At 34.4% G+C, this 23,461-nt stretch overlaps 1 protein-coding gene across 1 annotated transcript in view; it reads right to left on the bottom strand.

Annotated features, from left to right (window-relative positions):
- Window positions 1-554: 554 nt before the first annotated feature.
- Window positions 555-23,461, bottom strand: part of arhgap31 (Rho GTPase activating protein 31) — a 39,385-nt gene continuing 16,478 nt past the window's right edge. The window contains exons 5-12 of the mRNA XM_073840548.1: window positions 21,691-21,798; window positions 20,414-20,556; window positions 13,106-13,319; window positions 11,877-12,001; window positions 9,933-9,992; window positions 8,676-9,473; window positions 5,029-5,165; window positions 555-2,889 (exon numbers count right to left, since the gene is read on the bottom strand). Coding sequence (XP_073696649.1) covers window positions 766-2,889; window positions 5,029-5,165; window positions 8,676-9,473; window positions 9,933-9,992; window positions 11,877-12,001; window positions 13,106-13,319; window positions 20,414-20,556; window positions 21,691-21,798 — 3,709 coding nt within the window. The 3' untranslated portion in view covers window positions 555-765. The remainder of the gene's footprint in view (window positions 2,890-5,028; window positions 5,166-8,675; window positions 9,474-9,932; window positions 9,993-11,876; window positions 12,002-13,105; window positions 13,320-20,413; window positions 20,557-21,690; window positions 21,799-23,461) is intronic.

Here is a 23,461-nt window from a genome sequence, read left to right as displayed (position 1 = left end):
TCATCATTATCTTTCATCCTTGTTTCAGAATACATTGCTAAAACTTCTTTGATTTATGGTTTATATAAAACATGGACCGTTTTTTATATTCTCATTTTTGAGACCAACATCATTTCTGTTTACCAAGTTAATCGGGAGATCTGAAACCGTTTCTACTAAAGAAGAACACAGCTGGAAACAATGTTTGAATTATTCAAGAACATTGACCTTTAAACTACCTTCAGACCACTGGACTTTTACTCTAAACATTTGTACGAATTGATTTTTGCTATTTACGGACTTGGAAGTACAGATTTGTATAACAATGACAAAACAAGACAACATGGAATAAATAAATGTTTTTTTTTTGTTGCCATTTTTGGACCTGCTTTAATAGTTTTATTTTCTTATTTCTTACCTGATTTTATCATGCAGATTTTTAGATAATTTTCAAATGCCTCCAATTGTAAACATGATATTCCAATTCAAAACTTGATATTCAATTTAAACTGAGGCATGTATTTACAAAGACAGTAGGAGCCTGCTGAGTTTCCCAGGTTTATCCTAAGGCATGTTTCAGTTTCCTTGCAAGATAGAAAAAAATTCTCTGATATAAATCCTTAGCAGCAGCATTTTACACAAAGCTTAATACTTACAATTCTGTATTATCAGGATTAAAGCCACTTTGATTTCCAAGCATCATTGTGTGTTTCTATAAAGTTTACAGACACTCGGTCACCTTGAATAAACTTGACATTCGCTAGTTATCGCATAGCTAGTCTTATCTCATTCAATTTGCCTGTTGCTCCTGTTGTCAAATATCATTGACCTCCTTTGCGGCTGGTAAAAGCAACTGGTTGAGGTCTCAAGCCTTTGTCCGCTCTTTGGCATAGTCATTTTATTACGCAAAGTCACTCCCTCAGGAGTTCTGAGGTTTTCAGCTAGTTCGTTCGCGTAGGCGTCAAACGGTGACGCTTCAGCTTTAATAGGAGATAGGACTAGTTTACCATCGTCCCCTACCGGAGGGTAGTCCATGATTGGAAACGGAGGGCTGAACAGAATGAGACTTTGAGGTCTTGGCCGATTTCTGAAGGACGATCTCTGTAGAAGCGATGAGCGCTCAGGTCTAGGACGATCCATGAAGGTGTCTCCGTTTGCGGATCGCTTCCTTCTCAATACCGGAAGATCTGGAACGGAGGTCGGTTTGTAATTCTCGTTTACGGGAAGCTGTCTTTGGAGCGCTGATGGTGCTTCCTCCCTGTGGTCCTTGACTTTCTGGAGGGGAGGCGCTGAACCTGTTTTTCCCAGCTTGCTCTTGGCAGGTTTCTTTTCAGATGCGCTTTTATTGACTTGATCAGTGCTCCCCTCAGGTAGAGCGTGAGGTATGTGGCTATACTGAATTTTTGGTGGAATAACAGGAACAGCTTTAGCTTTGCACGTTTTGATCATGAACGCAGTGCGAACTGACGAAACGCTGACCGGCGCGGAGTTGCGTCGCACAGGTGCCTTGGAGCCACTCAGAAACAGCTCTAACTCTAGAGATGAGGCTTCGGGTGTCGCAGATTCCTGCGCAAATGAATGCTTTGCACTTTTCAGATAATGACAGTTTGAAATGTCTCTGACACCTTGATGTCCTAAATCAAGGTTTAAAGAACATGGCCTAAGTTTGGGTTTAAAGTTTTCATGACTTCTCTCCACGATGCCGGACTCGTGCGACGTTTGTCGTTGAAATCTCAGAGATGGAGAAGAGCGTTTCTGTTTTGCTTTGCTGGTGTTTTGCGGTTCAGCGGTCTCTGGATTGGTGTATGTCTTCAGTATCTTAACCTGTGGAATCTCCAGTTTGCTGTCATCTTTGACTCCCATCCATTTGAGGTTATCGCTCTCCGAATGCTCTGTTATCTGTGGAAAACAAGCTACATCTGTGTCTGCGTTTTTGCTTCCTGTTGGGAAGTCAGAGTTTCCAAGTTCACAGGCAGCTGTGACAGCAGCCTCAGTTTGAGATGATGTAATGTCATTAAGCACAGCTGGTTCTTTAGCTTCAGCCTTCTTGCTGTTGGGCAAGTCATCCACTTTTGGTTGGCTGTGAGAAGTCTCTCTTGGCACAGGTAAGAGATCCTCAAGTGTTGGTGAGTGCAGAGGGCTGGTGACCCACTGCTTGGCAGAGCAAAGGTCCTCCCATGGTTCAACCTGATCCAAACCACCCAAATGACTCCCCCATGCGTCAACATCATCTTGATAAAAACTATCCAATGTGCGACGTTGTTCATTCAAACAAGTCGAGAGTCTTTCCAAACTTCCTTTGATTCTTTCTGCTAAGTCAAGTTTCTTTGGTTCATCACTAGCCTCTTTACTTTCATTCTCACAAATATCTTTTGTTATCAATGGTTCTTTTGTGTCAGAGTGAACTTCTGATTTGACATAGCTTGGATTATCATCTTTCCTAATAGCATCTGTTTTCGGTTCCTCTTCGCTGCACGGCTCTGCATCTTGTAGAATATCTGTTTCCTTCAGGTGGAGAAATGGGGAAAGTTCAAGATTGGTTGTTATTCTGGTTTGCGCCTCTAGGCTCTTGTGTTCTGTACTGTCAGCTTCATTATCCAAGTAATTCCAGCCACCATCACATGACAGCAATCTTTCGGGGAAAGGCTTCATGACAGAATTAAACGTAGTAGCACCAGAATGATCAAACGTTACATTTTTGCTAAGGTCTATAAAGAGTCCCTTTGATGTTACAGTGTTTGGAGGCAAACTACTTCTTCTCTGTGTTTGGGCACTTGGCTTGCAAGTGTCTTGGTTTCCAGTCATCTTGGTGAAGCTGGGCTTCACCTGTTCATCTGACATGCTTGTTTTAGCCTCGCTGACTGAAACTTTCTGATGCATGCCAGACGATGGCACCGTTTTGTTTATTTCCTGTGAAACACGAAGAAAGAACAAAAAAAAAGAGAAAAAAGTTAGGGCTGGTCTTAAACATTTATTCCAACGACAACGAGGTTAGTATCTAAAATAGTTTCATAAATTACATGTAATCTGGATTATATAATCAGATTCCAAAAATTAAGTATATATCACATTTTAAAATGCTCATGATCAGATTACAGTTACTTTTTATGGATTACATGATCACATATTATTCTCTCAATGGCAGTAGATTATTTATAATTTATTGATTCTCCCTAATTCTTATTTTTCTCTTTTAAAATGCTTTTTTTTCAAAAAATCCTCCTGTGTGTCATAGCATTCAGCTTTGACTATATTAGTCAAGACAGAAAGACACAAAGACAGACAGAAATATTTCAAGGAATATGTTTTTCTCTTTGCTTTTTTATATCAATATAGTACGTTTAATGGTACATTTAAAAACACATTAGCTAAAATTAGTAACCTAGATTATGTTGCTAACTACATTCATCATGTAATCAGTAATCAGTAATGGACAGTGTTGGGAAAAAGTTACTTTTAAAAGTAATGCATTACAATATTGCGTTACTTAAAAAAAGTAACTCATTACCAGTGTTGGGTGTAACTAGATACTAAGTTAAACTTAACAACTACATTACTAAGTATTAATAAGGCAAATGTCAATAGTAAATAGTGAGAATTGGACCCTAATCTAATGTGTGACTAGAATAATTTACATAGTTATTTATTTGAAAGAATTAAAAGAACCGTTTCATGTCTGTCCTTTTACCGTTAACTTATTGAGGTTGATATAGGATTTAGAAAGTAATTAGAAATAAGTAATTAAATACTTTTTGAAGAGAGTAACTTGTACAGTAATCTAATTATACTGTTGAAGATGTAATTAGTAACTAGTAATTAATTACTTTTTTAGAGTATCTTACGAAACACTGCTTATTACGTGACTTGGTTACTTTTCATGAAAAGTAATGTGTTACGTTACTTTTGCGTTACTTTTGTGTTACTTTTTCAATCTAGGCAGGGCTTGCTTGTTCGTTTTTAATATAAAAAGTTCTATTTTTAGCAAATGTAAAAGTCCTTTCACACCAAAAAATGTAAAATTGAAAGTAAATTCATGTCTGTGCAGTAGAACGCAGAAGAAGAAGCTTCAACACTCTCCAGCAAAAATAAATAAATAAATAAAAATAAAACAATCAAGCACAAATGTTAGTTAGTCTGACATTTAACAAACCATTTTTACTTAGTATGGTTGAACTGGATCATCAAAAGGTAAGCAGCAAAGACATTGGTAATTAAAATGGAATTAAATGCATAAAGGATATCCGTGTTATTTAACATATAATTATTGCAGGTAGTTGTCTAATTCTGAGTTTGCATTTCACTGTTTTAAATCATTTTGATAAATACTAAATCATTTTTTTTGTGTGTGTGAGGGAGATGAATGAATGCATGTTCACATTTAGTCTAGAACTACAGTAATATCATATTCACAGAACGCCTCTGTACTTCTGATTTCATGGGGACAGGAGACGTGTCAGTCAATAAACGGGAAAAAAAGTAACTGGCATTACTTATTTGCAAAAGTAACTAAAAGTAATGCATTCCTTTTTGCTGGTTAGGTATGCTTTGAAGCATTCCTGCTGGTTTGAGCTGGTTCTAAACTGGTCCTAAACAACTAACCCCAGCTCAGGACCATGTTAGGACTAACGCATGACCAGCTTAAACCAGCTCAAACCAGCAGCCATGCTTCAAAACATACCTAACCAGCATATGCTGTTTTTTTCAGCAGGGAGCAGACTACAATTTGTAAGTAATCTACCCAGCTCTAATTACAATTATGAATTAATGAACTTGAATAGAATAGAAATCTTACGATTTAGTACTAGTACAGTGCTTCTTGACTTTTTCTTTTGACTCAAAGGCACTCCATTGTCTATTGTGCTCCTCATCCTCTTTTTAAAGTAATATACTTTAATATATTCAATTTTAAGTCATCCCGAGGCTCCCTTGGACATTTTCTCTGGCTTCCTAGCAGGTCCCGTTCCCCAGTTGAGAACCGTTCAAATAATAATATGTCAATCCTGTTAAAAATACAGGAGTATCTATGTGTTTCAGCAATTCAAATCATACCAGTTTGTCTAAATTTGCCATTTCTTGTTGTGTTGATGTGGTTTCCGGTTCCTCCCCTGTTTCTTTAGTCTCACATGACACCTGAGGTTCAAAATTCTCCACGCTGGCTATCAGCTCTCGCACTTCTGCGTCCTTGCCTGAGAAAATTCAGAGAAATCAATATAATGTTATCAGTTAGGGTAGTGGAGTTAAAGTTGCAGTGTGTAATTTCTGCAGCACTAGCATCGGCAAACAGAATTGCAAAAATAATGTGATTCCCAAACACTTCCCCCATCTGCCATTACTGAGGTGTCTGACAGTCCCAGCTCAAACACACACACCATTGGTTGAGGCGGTGTTGCTGTGCCGAGCTGGTTAGGATTTTAAAACAAAGCAGGGTCTGAAAGCACCACAGTATTAACCAGCTACAGATGTTTTACATCTACACATATTTAACCAGGATAGAGTTATTGGTTAAAAATTAGATTATTTTCTATTTCATGTAAATGCTCACTAAATCTGATAAAAAATTATAACGAAAGAGTATGTTTTTTAATGCCCCTTATGGAAAAACCACATGAATTTCACGTTTTTCCACATGTGATCACGTGTGTCCACATATTTTCACGTGATCATGTGTCCACAAATTTTCCACATCTGATCACATGTGATCACATGGGTTTCACATTGGAATATACATGTATTTCAAATGTGATCTTGTGTGTTTCACATGTGATCACATTGGTTTCACAGGTCATGAAAATGTTCCAAAAGCACACATTTCCCATGTGCAAAGCACGTCACATGTGATTTCCACATTTGCAGAATCACGTCACATGTGATTTTCACGTTTTCACATGTGAAATTTTTAAAAAATTTGCAGAATCACATGCAAAGCACACGTCACGTGATTTTCATGTTTTCACATGTGACATTTTACATTTGCAAAATAACACGCAAAGCACACGTTTCCCATGTAAAAGCACGTCACATGTGATTTTCACATTTGCAGAATCAAGTGTCAAATGTGATTTCACGTTTTCACATGTGAAATTTTTTAAAAATTTGCAGAATCACATGTGCAAAGCACACGTTTCCCATGTGAAAGCACAAGTCACCTGATTTTCATGTTTTCACATGTGAAATTTTACATTTGCAGAATCACGTGTCACGTGATTTTCACGGTTGAAATGTCACATTTGCAGAATCATGTGTCACGTGTTTTTTTCACATTATCACATGTGAAAATTTTACATTTGCAGAATCAAGTGTCACGTGATTTTCACGTGTGAAATTTCACATTTGCAGAATCACGTGTCACGTGATTTTTTTACATTTTCACATGTGAAATTTCACATTTGTAGAATCACGTCATGTGATTTTCACGTTTTCATGTGTGAAATTTCACGTGTCACATGATTTTTTTTACATTTTCACGTGTGAAATTTCTCATTTGCAGAATCATGTGTCACATGTGATTTTTTTTACATTTTCACATGTGAAATTTCACATTTGTAGAATCACGTCATGTGATTTTCACGTTTTCATGTGTGAAATTTCACATTTGCAGAATCATGCGTCACGTGATTTTCACGTGTGAAATTTCACATTTGCAGAATCACGTGTCACATGTGATTGTTTTTACATTTTCACATGTGAAATTTCACATTTTCAGAATCACGTGTCACATGTGATTGTTTTTACATTTTCACATGTGAAATTTTTCATTTGCAGAATCACGTGTCACATGTGATTGTTTTTACATTTTCACATGTGAAATTTCACATTTCAGAATCACGTGTCACATGTGATTGTTTTTACATTTTCACATGTGAAATTTCACATTTGCAGAATCACGTGTCACGTGATTTTCACGTGTGAAATTTCACATTTGCAGAATCACGTCATGTGATTTTCACGTTTTCACAGGTGAAATTTCACATTTGCAGAATCACGCGTCACGTGATTTTCACGTGTGAAATTTCACATTTGCAGAATCACGTGTCACATGTGATTTTTTTACATTTTCACGTGTGAAATTTCACATTTGCAGAATCACGTGTCACATGTGATTTTTTTACATTTTCACATGTGAAATTTCACATTTGCAGAATCACGTGTCACATGTGATTTTTTTTACATTTTCACATGTGAAATTTCACATTTGCAGAATCACGTGTCACGTGATTTTTTTACATTTCCACATGTGAAATTTCACATTTGCAGAATCACGTGTCACATGATTTTTTTTTTAATTTTCACATGTGAAATTTCACATTTGCAGAATCACGTGTCACATGTGATTTTTTTACATTTTCACATGTAAAATTTTTACATTTGCAGAATCACGTGTCACATGATTTTTTTTACATTTTCACATGTGAAATTTCACATTTGCAGAATCACGTCACATGATTTTTTTTTAATTTTCACATGTGAAAGTTCACATTTGCAGAATCACGTGTCACATGATTTTTTTTTAATTTTCACATGTGAAATTTCACATTTGCAGAATCACGTGTCACATGTGATTTTCATGTATGAAATTTCACATTTGCAGAATCACGTCATGTGATTTTCATGTTTTCACAGGTGAAATTTCACATTTGCAGAATCACGTGTCACATGATTTTTTTTACATTTTCACATGTGAAATTTTTACATTTGAAGAATCACGTGTCACATGTGATTTTTTTACATTTTCACATGTGAAATTTCACATTTGCAGAATCACGTGTCACATGATTTTTTTTACATTTTCACATGTGAAATTTTTACATTTGAAGAATCACGTGTCACATGTGATTTTTTTACATTTTCACATGTGAAATTTCACATTTGCAGAATCACGTGTCACATGATTTTTTTTACATTTTCACATGTGAAATTTTTACATTTGAAGAATCACGTGTCACATGTGATTTTTTTACATTTTCACATGTGAAATTTCACATTTGCAGAATCACGTGTCACATGATTTTTTTACATTTTCACATGTGAAATTTCACATTTGCAGAATCACGTGTCACATGATTTTTTTACATTTTCACATGTGAAATTTTTACATTTGAAGAATCACGTGTCACATGATTTTTTTACATTTTCACATGTAAAAAAATTTCACATTTGCAGAATCACGTGTCACGTGATTTTTTTTACATTTTCACATGTGAAATTTTTACATTTGAAGAATCACGTGTCGCAAGATTTTTTTTACATTTTACGTGTGAAATTTCACATTTGCAGAATCACGTGTCACGTGATTTTCACGTGTGAAATTTCACATTTGCAGAATCACGTGTCACATGATTTTCACGTGTGAAATTTCACATTTGCAGAATCACGTGTCACGTGATTTTCACGTGTGAAATTTCACATTTGCAGAATCACGTCATGTGATTTTCACATTTTCACAGGTGAAATTTCACATTTGCAGAATCACGTGTCACGTGATTTTTTTTTCATTTTCACATGTGAAATTTTAAATTTGCAGAATCACATGTATATGTGGCCACATGTGTTTTTGCACATGTGAAATTCATGTGTCATTTTTCTGTAAGGGGTATAATTGACATTTAATTATTCAACTAAATGATAATATACTTTCACGTTCACACGCACACACACACACACACACACACACACACACACACACACTACAATCATACTCTTTGTTGTCCCCAGAGTGAGCGCGTCTCTTTCCCCAATCTGATCCTCATTTTCCACGGGGTAAGAGCTGCTGTTGCTATAGATACTGCATCCGCTGCCTCCGCTGCTGTCACTGAGCGGGTGCTCTCTGTACCCAGTGCTGCTGCTGTGACCTGCCAGTCCAGTCTCCCAGTCTGTGAACGTAAAGTTCCCACTGCTGCTACTACTGGGGACACGCAATCCAGTGGCACCCATACTTTCGCCGCGATGGGCTTCCAGAGGTCCAGCCTCCTTAGCGGGCTTAAAGAGTGCCCCCAAACCCCTGTCCCGCTCTTTCCCTGGAGCCCTGCAGGGGGTGCTGTTCGAGTTAATAACTGCAGACACACGCAAAGGTACGGACACCGCGAAGGGTTCGGAAATGTTGAGGGCCTTCCGTTGGTGGCGTGGCGACGACTCCAGCGGAAACAGGCTGCCGGGAAAAGACGGTCTAGACGCTCCATTACTGGAAGATCCAGAATACAACATCCGGCGGTTTTTGGGAGATGTGGGCTGGCAGCCGCTGCGCTCATCACCTTTGAAAACTTTCAGCTGTTCTGGAAGGGTCTTCTGCAATGGGGATAAAGATGGAGATGACGAGGAGGCATTTGATGCTCCTTCTCTTTTCTCATTCACACATCCTCCTGAAGCATTGTGAGGATCTAAGTCCCAGTTTGGATCCCTCTTGTTTAGATTGTAGTCGATATCCGAGCCCAGGGTTCTGGATTTGAGAATTGGGACAAATATGCCATTGCTTCCTTCTGTTGGTGCTTTGTCCTCATCTGAATGGGAGAGAAAAAGCCACAAATTTACAACAGTTCAAAAAACAATACTAGTATTTATTAGAATTAATCAAATAAATCATTCAAAGTTATGTTTGTAAAACAAAGCATGCCATTAGTTAATGTGATAAACTGCACCTTCCTTGAACCTTGAGGGGTTACACTTACTTATTTTTTAGCAGTATTGCAAAAACTAAACTAACAAACAGTTAAAACCAAGCCTTCTTTGAGATATAAACCCGGCATGAGCCATGTGTCACCCTGACATCTTAATTAATTAGCTGAAATAATAAATAAATGAAATAATGACTTTTAACATGTTATGTACTTGTATATATATATTTGTACATTTATTATATATTTATCTGTTTAAAAAATGCTTAAATCTTTTCATGCAAAAAGCTTCAACTGTACAATGACAGAATAGTAAAGTGAGTATATTTGGAGATCTAGCCCCACCTGGTGCCTGAAAGGAACAGAGAGAGTCCATGCTTTTGGATGGCCGTATAGCAGTTTTCTCTGTTTAAGAGAGGAAACAAACATAACACATTAGTCTTGTCACGCTATTTGTTATTCTTCTTTATTCTGCACTGATAAAAGAGATACTTTGGACCAATTTAAAAGAAAAATACTGTAATGTCTGATATGTTGATTTTTTATGTTTTTTAAGGAGTCTCTTATGCTCATCAAGACTGCATTTGTTTGTTTAAAAAATACTGGAAAAACAGTAATATTTTGAAATATTATTGCAATTTCTAATATTGGTTTCCTATTTTAATATACTTTAAAATCTAATTTATTTCTGTGATGCAAAGCTGAATTTTCAGCATCATTACTGCAGTCTTCAGTGTCACATGATCCTTCAGAAATCATTCTAATATGCTGATTTATTATTATGAAAACATATTTTTTGGAACCTGTGATACTTTTTTTTTTTAGGATACTTTCATGAATAAAAAGTTAAAAAGAACAGCATTTATTTAAAATAGAAATCTTCTCTAACAATATAAGTCTTTACCCTTGTTTTTTTTTTTTAATCTTAAAAATTTAAAGTATTAATTTCTTTAAAGAAAAATACTTACTCTTGTCAGAAACGTTTGAATGGAAGTGCACATTGTAACACAAAATGTATATTTTGAATTAACACTATTCTTTTTAACTTTCATTCATCAAAGTATCCCAAAAAAATATTAAGCAGCAAAACCGTTTCCAAAATTGACTCTAAATCAGCATATTAGATTGATTTCTGAAGGATCATGTGACACTGAAGACTGAAGTAATGATGCTGAAAATTCAGCTTTGCATCACAGGAATAAATTGTATTTTAAAAGTATATTAAAATAGAAAATTGTTATTTTAAATAGCAATAATATTTCACAAAATCACATTTTTTTCTATATTTTTCATTAAATAAATACAGCCTTGATGAACATAACAAATGTCTTTAAAAAAAAAACATAAGAAATCTTACTGATCCCAAACATTTGAATAGCAGTATATTATTATACTGCAAAAATGCTTTTCTTTCTTAGATTTGTTGTCTTGTTTCCAGCCAGAATATCTAAAAATTCTTAAATCAAGAAGGATATTTTTAGACAAGTAAAATTATTGTCTTGTAAAAAAAAAAAGAAAAAAAAAAATCAAAATTAAGTGTGTTTTTGCTTGAAACAAACAAAATAATCTGCCAATGGGGTAAACAAAACAAAAAAATCATTTTTCAATCAGAAAACAAGATTATTTTTCTCACCCCATTGGCAGATTTCTTTGCATGTTTCAAGCAAAAACACACTTAATTTTGACTTTTTTTCCCTTGATATAAGAATTTTTAGATATTTTGTCTGGAAACAAGACAAAAACTCTAGTAAAAAATGCATTTGTTTTTCAGTGAGAGGGACCCATTTAGACCAATATGAAAATGCATTTTATTAAATAACAGTCGTTTCGATTTGTTTTAGTCTTTTATCTTCTGCTGTGAAAAACCTATAGGTGAAAATACACTCTCAGGTGCTTTAGAAGGTTTTTCACAGCGATGCCATAGAAGAACCATTTTTGGTGCCACAAAGAACCATTCAGCAAAAGGTTCTTTAAAGAACCATCTCTTTCTTACCTTTTTATAATCTGAAGAACCAGCTTTCGCCACAAAGAGCCTTTTGTGAGACAGAAAGGTTCTTCAGATGTTAAAGATACTTTATGGAACCATTCAGACAAAATAAGGTTCTTCTATGGCATCGTGAAGCGTCTTTATTTTTAAGAGTGTAGAGTTTGAACTTGATGATGGATTGTCTATCTATAGGGCTCTATATATATAGCTCTATAGGTGCTCAAAATGTTATAATTTGGCATTTTAATTTCTATTGTCTAGTTCCCTTTTTGTCTCCTTCTGTCTCTTTGTGTCTTTGTTACCTGAGGGATTTTGGGCTCTCATAAACACACTCCCATTGCGACTCAGCTTCCCTTTGGAGTCGATGACGGATCGTCCGAGACTGAAGATGGACTTCCACTTCTTAGATTTTCCTGAGAATTTTCTTCTGTGTTGTGAGACATTTAAAAATGAAAAATGCAACTTTTAACGTACATATATGTATATACTGAAGAGTTGTTCATGTTCAAACCTGAAGTACACGTGCTACACTGCAAAAAAAAATTTTTTGTCTTGTTTCCAGCCAAAATATTTAAAAAATCTTAAATGAAGAAGGATTTTCTAGACTAATAAAAATCATTTTTCTTGTTTTCAGAAAGAAAAAATCTAAATTAAGTGAGTTTTTGCTTAGAACAAGCAAAATAATCTGCCAATGGGGTAAGAAAAAAAATCTTATTTAAACAGACAAAACAAGATATTTTGCTTACCCCATTGGCAGATTATTTTGCTTGTTTTAAGTAAAAATGCACTTAATTTTGACTTTTTTTTCCTGAATACAAGACAATTATTTTTACTCGTCTAGAAAATCCTTCTTGATTTAAGAATTTATTGATATTTTGGCTGGAAACAAGACAAAAAAATCTAAGCTTGAAAAGCATTTTTTGCAGTGTGAGGCCGCGATCACACCGAACGCGTTTTTGCAGTGAGAGGCGCCTTTTTTTAATGGTTTTCTGTTGGCAGTGAGCGTTCTGCGCGTTGCTTATGTGCCCTGGGCGCCTTGTGTTTACGCCGCCTGCTAGACCTTGAGTTTTTGCAGAAGCGCTCGCCTGAAGTTGAAAAAAAAAGCAACTCTGAGCGGAAAAACGCCCGACGTCATTTGCGGTTCTTCCATTGTCCAATCGAATGAATGGAGAGGCGGGTCTTCTGTTGTGGTGACGAAAGTTTACCGTTGCTTAAAAAGTCCGGAGACTGAAAGAATTAGAGGAGAAACTTTTGGTGTCTATCGTGGGTAACCCGGTGCTGTATTATTTAGGGTTTCTGCTAATATGACAGTTTACTTAACAGCAAAAAACTAAGATTTTAGAGCGCTGGCACTATAATCCTTTGATTTGATTGACAGGACAGCTGTTTTGGTCGTTGCCTAGCAACAGTCACCGAAAAAAGGCAGTGCCGTGCGCCTCGCGTTTTTAGAACTAAAAGACGCGTTCGGTGTGATCGGGGCCTAAGGAAAGCATGTAGGCTTGCATGAATATAAATGGTAAGAATATCCTACCTGCTGTCAGACAGGTCTATTACAGTATGATACATTGCAGCAGTGCTGGTATCTGGAAGGCTGTTCTCTCTCTGTCTTTCTCTCATTACTGGGTGGTTGGGACTAAGAGAGCGAGCCTGCGCCTCTTCCAGACTCATGAGCTTCATGGGGCCACAGGAGTGCTGTGTGCTGGCAGGCAGGGTGGCGTACTTCTCCCCACAGGCCATACTGGGGCCTACGAAACCATAAAAACCAGCTCAATGTAGCATGTCTTGAGAATAACACACAGAGCATCTCTCAAAAGAGGCCAAAGCTTTATTCTGTCAGTGCACTGCAAAAAAAAAGCTTATCTTACTTGGCATTTTTGTCTTGTTTCTTCTCAAAATATCTATGCATTTACTAAATAAGCAAAATAACAGAAGATGTTTAGTCTTATTTATTTCTGAAAAAAAAAAAAAAAATTAAGCGCAATTTGCTTAAAAAAAAAAAAATTATCTGCCAGTGGGGTATATAAAATACTCTTGATTTAAAAATAGTTTACTTACCCCACTGGCAGGTAATTTTACTTGTTTCCAGGGGGAAGAAAACTAAATTAAGTGCATTTAGCTTAAAACAAGACTTAATGGCCCGGTTTCACAGACAGGGCTTAGGTTAAACCAGGTTTAATTTAGGACATTTAAGTAATTTTTATTAACTTTCCCTGAAGAAAAGAAAAAACATTACTGGTGTGCATCTAGAGGCAAAACAAAGGCAATGATTTTAAAATCAGTTAGTGCAAATTTCTTTCAGTTTAAACAGCTCAGATTTACAGTTTAGTCTGGGATTAGATTTAAGCCTTGTCTGTGAAACCGGGGGAATATTTTATGTAATTTTGTTTATCTAGTAATTATATATCTTAGTTTAAGAATTTGCAGATATTTTGACTAGAAACAAGACAACAATACTTAGTAAGATAAGCCTTTTTTTTTTTTTTTTTTGCAGTGTATATATGATGAAAAAAGAAATGGAATTTCGTTCAGTGTTATTTTAGAATTATATATATATATATATATATATATACTTTTATAAAGGAATAGATTTCTTAATATTTTGAATGAGCTTTTTTATTCATATACTTTTAGTTTATTATATGAGACCCCAGAGCACAAAATCAGTCTTAAGTAGCACAGGTATGTTTATAGCAATAGCTAAAAATACATTGCATGGGTCAAAATAATTTTTTATGCCAAAAATCATAAGGGCATTAAATAAAGATCATGGTGCATGAAGATATTTTGTAAATTTCCTACCGTAAATATATCAAAACTTAATTTTTGATTAATAATATGCATAAAAACTTCATTTGAACAACTTTAAAAGCTATTTTCTCAGTATTTTAATTTTTTTGCACCCTCAGATTGCAGATTTTCAAATAGCTGTATCTTGACCAAATATTGACCTATCCTAAGCTTTAAATAAAAAAAAATGAAATAAATAAATAAAATTAACCCTTGTGACTGGTTTTGTGGTCCAGGGTCAAAAAGTATATTTTGTTTATATACTTTTGCTTTCACTCTACATTTTAATTTTAGTTACATTTTTAGCCATTTGTGGTGCACTGCAAAAAAACATTATCTAAAAATTCATAAATCAAGAAGAAAGTAAAAAAAATCGTGTTGTTTTCAGAAAAAACAAGTCAAAATTAAGTGCTTTTTATCTTGAAACAAGCTAAATAATCTGCCAATGGGGTAAGAAAAATAATCTTGTTTTCTGTTTGAAAGAAGATTTTTTTTTGCTTACGCCATTAGCAGATTATTTTGCTTATTCTAAAATTAATTTTGATAATTTTTACTTGTCTAGAAAATCCTTCTAGATTTAAAAATCTTTAGATATTTTGGCTGGAAACAACACAAAAAATCTAAGAAAAGCATTTCTTGCAGTGTGTCCATTTGTCATTTTTATCTTTCATATCTTACCAGAATATTACTCTGGTTATTTTCATTTCAGTTTTACAACCCTATTTCCAGAAAAGTTGGAACATAATACAATAAAAACCAGAATCAGTGATTTGTTTATTCTCTTTAACCTTAATTTAACCGACAAAAATTCAAAGAAAATCTACAGTGTTTTCACAACTTAGTTGTATTTTGTAAGAATAAACTCTTTTTGATTTTTGTTGGCTTCAACACTCCACAAAAGAGTTGGAACAGAGGCATGTTTACAACTGGGTTACATCACCTTTTCATTTTTTTAATCATTTTTAAACAGAATTCTACTTGCTACAGTTTCACAAGTGGACATTTTGATCCTCCTCTTCAAGACACCCCATACATTTTCAATAGGAGACAGATCTGAATTTCAGGCAGGCCAGTCAAGCACATCTACGAAACCATGCTGTCGTTGCATGTGCAGAATGAGGCCTGGCATTGCCTCGCTCTAATAACCATGGACATCCAGGGAAAGATGTCATCTTGATGGCGGCATATGTCTCTGTACAATCCCAATATATGCCTCAGCCTCAATGCTACCTTCACACATATGCAGGATGTACACTGCAAAAAATGCTTTTCTAGCTTAGATTTTTTGTCTGGTTTCCAGCCAAAATATCGAAAAACTCTTAAATCAAGAAGGATTTTCTAGACGAGTAAAAATTATCTTGTTTTCAGAAATAAAAAGGTCAAAATTAAGTGCATTTTTGCTTGAAACAAGCCAAATAATCTGCCAATGGGGTAAGAAAAATAATCTTGTTTTCTGTTTGAAATAAGATTTATTTTCTTACCCCATTGGCAGATTTTTTGGCTTGTTCTAAGCAAAAACTCAATTAATTTTGACTTGTTTTTTCTGAAAACAAGAAAATAATTTTTACTCGTCTAGAAAATCCTTCTTGATTTAAGAATTTTCAGATATTTTGGCTGGAAACCAGACAAAAAATCTAAGCTAGAAAAGCATTTTTTGCAGTTTATGACAGATGTTGGCTTGTGCAAATCTGGATGGTTTCTTTTGTCTTTGGCATGTCTGTTTTTCCCAAAAACAAGCTGAAATGTGGACCACATTGGTCTTTATTCAGACCATCTGAGATGAGTTTGTACTCAGCCGCATCTCTGAATCGATGTATGGCTTTCTCATTGCATAACAAATATTCAAGTAGCATTTCTTCATATGGCGACAGAAGCCCGTGTGGCTATATTTAACAGAGTATATGAGGGTTTGAAGGTTACGCACATTCAGCAGAGGTTTCCTGCCTTTCCCTGTACGGACTGAGATTTCACCAGATTCCCTACGGTACGCTAGATGGTGAAAGACATCAATTCTTTGCAATCATGCATTGAGAAATGCTATTTTCGAATGTCTTGACAATTCTCTCATTAAGTTTGGCACAAAGTTGAAAGCCAAGACCCATCTTCGGTGGATGCTTGCGTTTTTTACCCAATCATGTTATCACCTATTACAATACACTGCTTTTCTTACTTAGATTTGTGTTGTCTTGTTTCCAGCCAAAATATCTAAAAATTCTTAAATCAAGAAGGATTTTCTAGACGAGTAAAAATTATTTTCTTGTTTTCAGAAAAAACAAGTCAAAATTAGGTGAGTTTTTGCTTGAAACAAGCAAAATAATCTGCCAAAGGGGTAAGAAAAAAAAAAAAAAAACTTATTTCAAGCAGACAAGATTATTTTTCTTACCCCATTGGCAGATAAAAGTTGTTTTTACTAAAAACAAGACAATAATTTTTACTTGTCTTGAAAATCCTTCCTGATTCAAGAATTTTTAGATATTTTGGCTGGAAACAAGACAACAAATCTAAGTAAGAAAAGCATTTTTTGCCGTGTACAGCTGCTTATTGTTGGATGTTTAACTTGAATATTGCATAATCATTTCACTTATATTCTACCTTTGAATGTTTTTCAGTTAAATAAAGGTAAAAGAGAATGAAAAAAATCACAGATTATTATTCTTGTTCATGCTTTTTTTTAAATGTAGCTTTATTTTAAATCATAATAACCCTGTTTTCATCATGCACATTGCAAAAAATGCTTTTCTAGCTTAGGTTTTCTGTTTTGTTTCCAGCCAAAATATCTAAAAATTCTTAAATCAAGAAGCATTTTTTAGACGAGTAAAAATCATTGTCTTGTTTTCAGAAAAAACAAGTCAAAATTAAGTGAGTTTTTGCTTTAAACAAGCAAAATAATCTTGTTTTGTCTGTTTGAAATAAGATTTTTTTTTTCTTACCCCACTGGTAGATTATTTTGCTTGTTCTAAGCAAAAACTCACTTAATTTTGACTTGTTTTTTCTTAAAACAAGAAAATGGTTTTTACTTGTCTAGAAAATTGTATTGATTTAAGAATTTTTAGATATTTTGGCTGGAAACAAGACAAAAAAATCTAAGCTAGAAAAGCATTTTTTGCAGTGTAGTATCTGCTCAAAATGTTCAAAACACATTGAGTAGGTCTGTACTGTAGTGAATACACCTTTAACACTGTTATCAACAAGTAACCACACAATTGCATGCGTGTTTTTTTGTATGTATCTTGCCTATTGTTTTGTTGTTACATTTTTGGCTACAGATCTCATGCTATTGTATACACCCCACTCCAATTCTAAGCCCCGCTTCCTGACTTTATCTTCACAGCTGTCACGAATAGCACAGACAAACTCATTTAGTATAGTTATTATTATTAACTCCCAAACCTACACTCTTAAAAATAAAGGTGCTTCACGATGCCATAGAAGAACCTTTTTTGTCTAAATGGTTGCATAAAGAACCTTTAACAGCTGTTTCACAAAGGGTTCTTTGTTGATGAAAGAAGGTTCTTCTTTAGATGGTTCTTTAAAGAACCTTTTACTGAATGATTCTTTGTGGAACCAAAAATGGTTCTTCTATGGCATCACTGTGAAGAACCTTTTAAAGCACCTTTATTTTTAAGAGTGTAACCCTAAGAAAATGTTATGTATAGCAGTTGAGGAATTTTACTTGCATTCATACTAATATCACATACAGTGTTGGGGAAAGTTACTTTTAAAAGTAATGTGTTACAATATTGCCTTACCTAATAAAAAAAGTAACTAATTTCGTTACTTAGTTACACACTGCAAAAAATGCTTTTCTAGCTTAGATTTTTTGTCCTGTTTCCAGCCAAAATATCTGAAAATTCTTAAATCAAGAAGGATTTTCTAGATTAGTAAAAATTATTTTCTTGTTTTTAGTAAAAACAAGTCAAAATTAAGTGAGTTTTTGCTTAAAACAAGCAAAATAATCTGCCAATGGGGTAAGAAAAATAATCTTATTTCAAGCAGACAACTAGATTATTTTTCTTACTCCATTGGCAGATTATTTTGCTTGTTTTAAGCAAAAACTCACCTAATTTTGACTTGTTTTTACTGAAAACAAAACTATAATTTTTACTTGTCTAGAAAATTCTTCCTGATTCAAGAATTTTTTGAAATTTTTGCTGGAAACAAGACAAAAAATCTAAGTAAGAAAAGCATTTTTTGCAGTGCACTTATGGAAAGTAATGCATTATGTCACTTCCTATTACTTTTTCTAACTTGGGCTGGGCTTGCTTATTTGTTTTATTAATAACAAAAACCTCAAAAGTTCTATTTTTGGCAACTGTAAAAGCACTTTCAAACTAAAAGTGAAAGGAATGAGCCTCAGGCTAAAGGAAATACTGCAAAAATTATTTTTTGACTTAGATTCTTGTCTAGTTTCCAGCCAAAATATCAAAAAATTCTTAAATCAAGAAGGATTTTCTAGACGAGTAAAAATGATTATCTTGTTTTCAGAAAAAAACAAGTCAAAATTAAGTGCATTTTTGTTTAAAACAAGCTAAATAATCTGCCAATGGGGTAATTATTATTAGAGATTATTTTGCCTGTTCTAAGCAAAAAATCTGTTAATTTTGGCTTGTTTTTTTCTGAAAACAAGAAAATAATTTTTACTCGTCTAGAAAATCCTTCTTGATTTAAGAATTTTCAGATATTTTGGCTGGAAACAAGACAAAATCGAAGTAAGAAAAGCATTTTTTGCAGTGTATTTTTATTGCAAACACACTCCTCACACTATTTATACTACAAAACGGCAAAGAATGCAAACGTAGACGAATTGGGATGCAACTATACTTCACTTCTTGTGTGCTAAATAGGAATATGAGTGTAAAAGCAGGTCTAATGTAGCCTCTGTTCACATGCCCTAAACAAATCATCACAAACCGTATAAGACTGGAAGGCTTTCCACTGAGCATACTGTAAACTAAACTCTGCCCAAATGTAGGCTAATTCCCCTTCATGAGCTGTAATTTCCAATTACTCTATATCCCGTTTTGAGTTGTACAACATGGTTGCAGAATATGCCCAGATGGCATACATTTAACATAAAACCTCTTCTTACTATTACTTCCCTTGTCATTCAAAAATTACAGACGTCAGATAGAATATTCGCCGTGACTGCATTGCTCTACAGTGCCTTGCAAAAGTATTCATACCCCTTCATTTTTTTCACATTTTGTTTTGTTGCAGCATTATGTTAAACTGCTTTAAATTACTTTTTTCCCACATCAATCTACATCTCATACTCCATAATAACAAAGCACAAAACAGGTTTGTAACAACTTTGCAAATTTATTAGAAATAAAACACTGAAAAGATCCCGTTGCATAAGTTTTCATACCCTCTAAATGAGATTACACTCTAAATGTATCTCAGGAGCATTCATATTGCTTCTAGATGTTCCTACACTTGGAGTGGAGTTAAACTGTGGCAAATTCATTTGAATGAGTCTGATTTAGAAAGACACACACCTCTCAGAAAAGGTCTAACAGCTGAAAATGCAGATCAGAGCAAAAACCAAGATAACTGCCTGTAGAGCTCAGTGACAGACTTGCGTTAAGGCGATGATCTAGAGAAGAGTTCAGAAACAAATCTGCTGCATTGAAGGTTGACAGAAGCATTCTCCATAATGGAAGACGATTGGAACAACTAGGACTCTAGAAAATGTCCAAGCTGACAGAGATGGAGAGGTGAAAAGCTGAGGCAAAGAATGGCAGATAATTGCCAAATGCAGATGTGCAAAGATGCTCACATCAGACCCAAAAAGACTTGAGGCTGTAAAGCTGCTTCAACTATGGACTGAGTTATACTTATGCCATCTACTTATTTCAGTGTTTTATTTTTAATACATTTGTAACATTTGCAAATCTGGTTTTTGCTTTGTCATTATTATGGTGTGTGGAGTGTAAACTGATGTGGGGAAAAACTCATTTAAAGCAGTTTAACATAATGCTGCAACAAAACAAAATGTGAAAAAAATGAATACTTTTGCAAGGCACTGTAGTTACTGTAATGCGAGCTGTACCTTCTCTGGGTTTGGATGGCTGAACGTCCTGGTTGAAGATTTGCTCAGTGTGGCTGAGAATGAACTCCACGACGGACTGCTGGATCCGCACCTCCAGAAACGCTATATCACCATTGCAGGAGGGCACCTCTACCTCTTTGGAGCTACACCAAAGCCAAAAGAGAACTTAAAAATGGTTTATGATGTACAATGTTAAAAATAAAGGTGCTTCACGATGCCATAAAAAAACATTTGTCCAAATGCACTGCAAAAAAATGTTTTGTTGCTTAGATTTTTTGTCTTGTATAAATAATTGTCTTATTTTCAAAAAAAAAAAAAAACTAGTCAAAATAAAGTGCGTTTTTGCTGGAAACAAGCAATATAATCTGCCAATGCACTGCAAAAAATGCTTTTCTAGCTTAGCTTTTTTGTCTTGTTTCCAGCCAAAATATCTAAAAATTCTTAAATCAAGAAGGATTTTCTAAATGAGTAAAAATTATTGTCTTGTTTTCAGAAAAAAAAGTCAAAATTAAGTACATTTTTGCTTGAAACAAGCCAAATAATCTGCCAATGGGGTAAGAAAAATAATCTTGTTTTCTGTTTGAAATAAGATTTTTTTTTCTTACCCCATTGGCAGATTTTTTGGCTTGTTCTAAGCAAAAGCTCACTTAATTTTGAGTTGTTTTTCTGAAAACAAGAAAATAATTTTTACTCGTCTAGAAAATCCTTCTTGATTTAAGAATTTTTTGATATTTTGGCTGGAATCAAGACAAAAAATGTCAGTAAGAAAAGCATTTTTTTTTTCTTTTTTTGCAGTGTGGTTCCATAAAGAACCTTTCTGTTTCACTGTTCTTTGTGGCAAAATAACCTTTTGCCACAAATAACCTTTTGTGAAACTGAATTTTTTTTAATGATTATTCTAAACGGCACTGTACACTCTTAAAAATAAAGGTGCTTCACGATGCCATAGAAAGATTTTTTTGTCTAAATGGTTCCATAAAGATCTTTAAACATCTAAAGAACCTTTCTGTTTCACAAAAGGTTCATTGCGGCAAAAGAAGGTTCTTCAGATTATAAAAAGGTAAGAAAGAGATGGTTCTTTAAAGAACCTTTGACTGAATGGTTCCAATCGCTGTGGTTTTTAAGAGTGTAGCATGAATGCCTTTAAAGAAAATATCTCATCAATCATCAGCAGATTCATTAAAGCATGCATATAAACATTTTTGTTTAAATTGCATATAGTTGCAGGACAATGGGACAGTGGGTAATTGTGTACAAAAATGAAAGTAAAACCTCACCGGAGTAGATTTGGAGCCCACACCAGAGCAAGATTGCGAGTATGCATGTTGGTTTGGTGACTGAGGGTAGCTAAATTTGCCAAATGTTTGGTGAGGTATTCCAGAGTTCTAGAGACAAAAATAAATACATAAATTCACAAAATTCACGAGGTCACCAACATGCACTGTCTGCTTAATATCTGCTAACTCTTTACTGTGATGGTCTCCAAACAGGCATTCTATTGGCTATAAGTACACTCTTAAAAATAAAGGTGCTTTAAAAGGTTCTTCAGAACCATTTTTGGTTCCACAAAGAACCATTCAGTCAAAGGTTCTTTAAAGAACCATCTCTTTCTTACCTTTTTATAATCTGAAGAACCTTCTTTCGCTGCAAAGAACCTTTTGTGAAACAGAAAGGTTCTTTAGATGTTTCTTTATGGAACCGTTTAGATTAAAAAGGTTCTTCTATGCCATTGTGAAGCACCTTTATTTTTAAGAGTGTAACTTTGCAAGTACATGTCAACTTACTCTAACCCTAACAAGTCTACTAATACTCTACTAACACTTTAATGAGAGTTAGTAGACATACAGGTGCAACATTACTTATAGTCAACAGAATGTGTTAAAGGGACCATCAATATAAAGTAAAACCAATACAATACATTTCAACCATTTCTACCAGAAATTACGAACTCAATGAACTGACAACGAGCGATGTATTTTTACAGCATTTATTAGCCTTTGCAAATGTTAGTTAATAAAATGTTCACAGAACTTTAACTACGTTAACAAATACAACTTTTGATTTGCATTAGCTAATGTTATGAATATGAAGTTTGAGATTTTGGGCTTTTTGGTTTTTCATAAAGTGTTTTTTCAGACTAGTGGAAAGAAAACACCCAAAAGACACTGTTAAGTCTTTCTTTTATAGCACTTTATCTATTTGTGTCAATAGATTTCAATTACAATGCATATTTTTAAAGGCTGTTTTCTCAAAATGAGTTTTTTCTCCTACACTGAGCCATAAATCTCCACTTCAGCAGCACTTACACACACCAAACTTTACTTTTTTATTCCTGTCTATATCCTGAAGGTTTTTACAGAGGGATTTGTTCAGATAGAATTTGCTTGATTTTATACATTTTATTCCCCCCAAAATGGTAAAAATATAGTGTCCTATTTTAAGTATTTTCTGAATTATGTGACAAAATGAGATACCAAAATCCCCTCTGTAAAGACATTTGACTCTAATATGTCAAAAAAATTAAAGAGTTTTGAAACTGACTTCATCCAGTGTTTAGATCTTTGTACTAGAAATATGCAAATTAGCACGCATTTCATTAAATAATGCTCATTTGCATATTTAAACTTAACATTTTAGAAAACCTGTAATACAAAAAATGTTTGCAATTATCAATGTAATCAATTAACTGGGTAAGTAAGGTGATAACTATGAGTTAATTCTTTTACCCTATTCACCTGCAGTGTCTCGCATTAACTCGCGTAAAATTCTAAAACCTATATGACTTACTGTTTTTCTGAGGATAACAAATAGAGAAATGAAGACGAGTGCACTGGTCATTCTTTCGCCATGAAGTTATAATAAACAGAGCTTTCAAACACTAGTTAATACGTCAAGTTTTCTTAAGTCATCAGATCAAAAGACTGAAATATACATAATTACTCACTTATAATTTTCTTCTGCAGAACCGGATCAAACCGTTTTTGGAATGATTCATTCAAAGGTTAGTTTCCTTAAAGCATTATTACCCAGCTTTGAACTCTTGTTATC

The sequence above is a fragment of the Garra rufa genome, chromosome 5, assembly GCF_049309525.1.
Source record: "Garra rufa chromosome 5, GarRuf1.0, whole genome shotgun sequence".
Lineage (NCBI taxonomy): Eukaryota > Metazoa > Chordata > Actinopteri > Cypriniformes > Cyprinidae > Garra > Garra rufa.
This window is presented reverse-complemented; position numbering and strand designations above follow the sequence as displayed.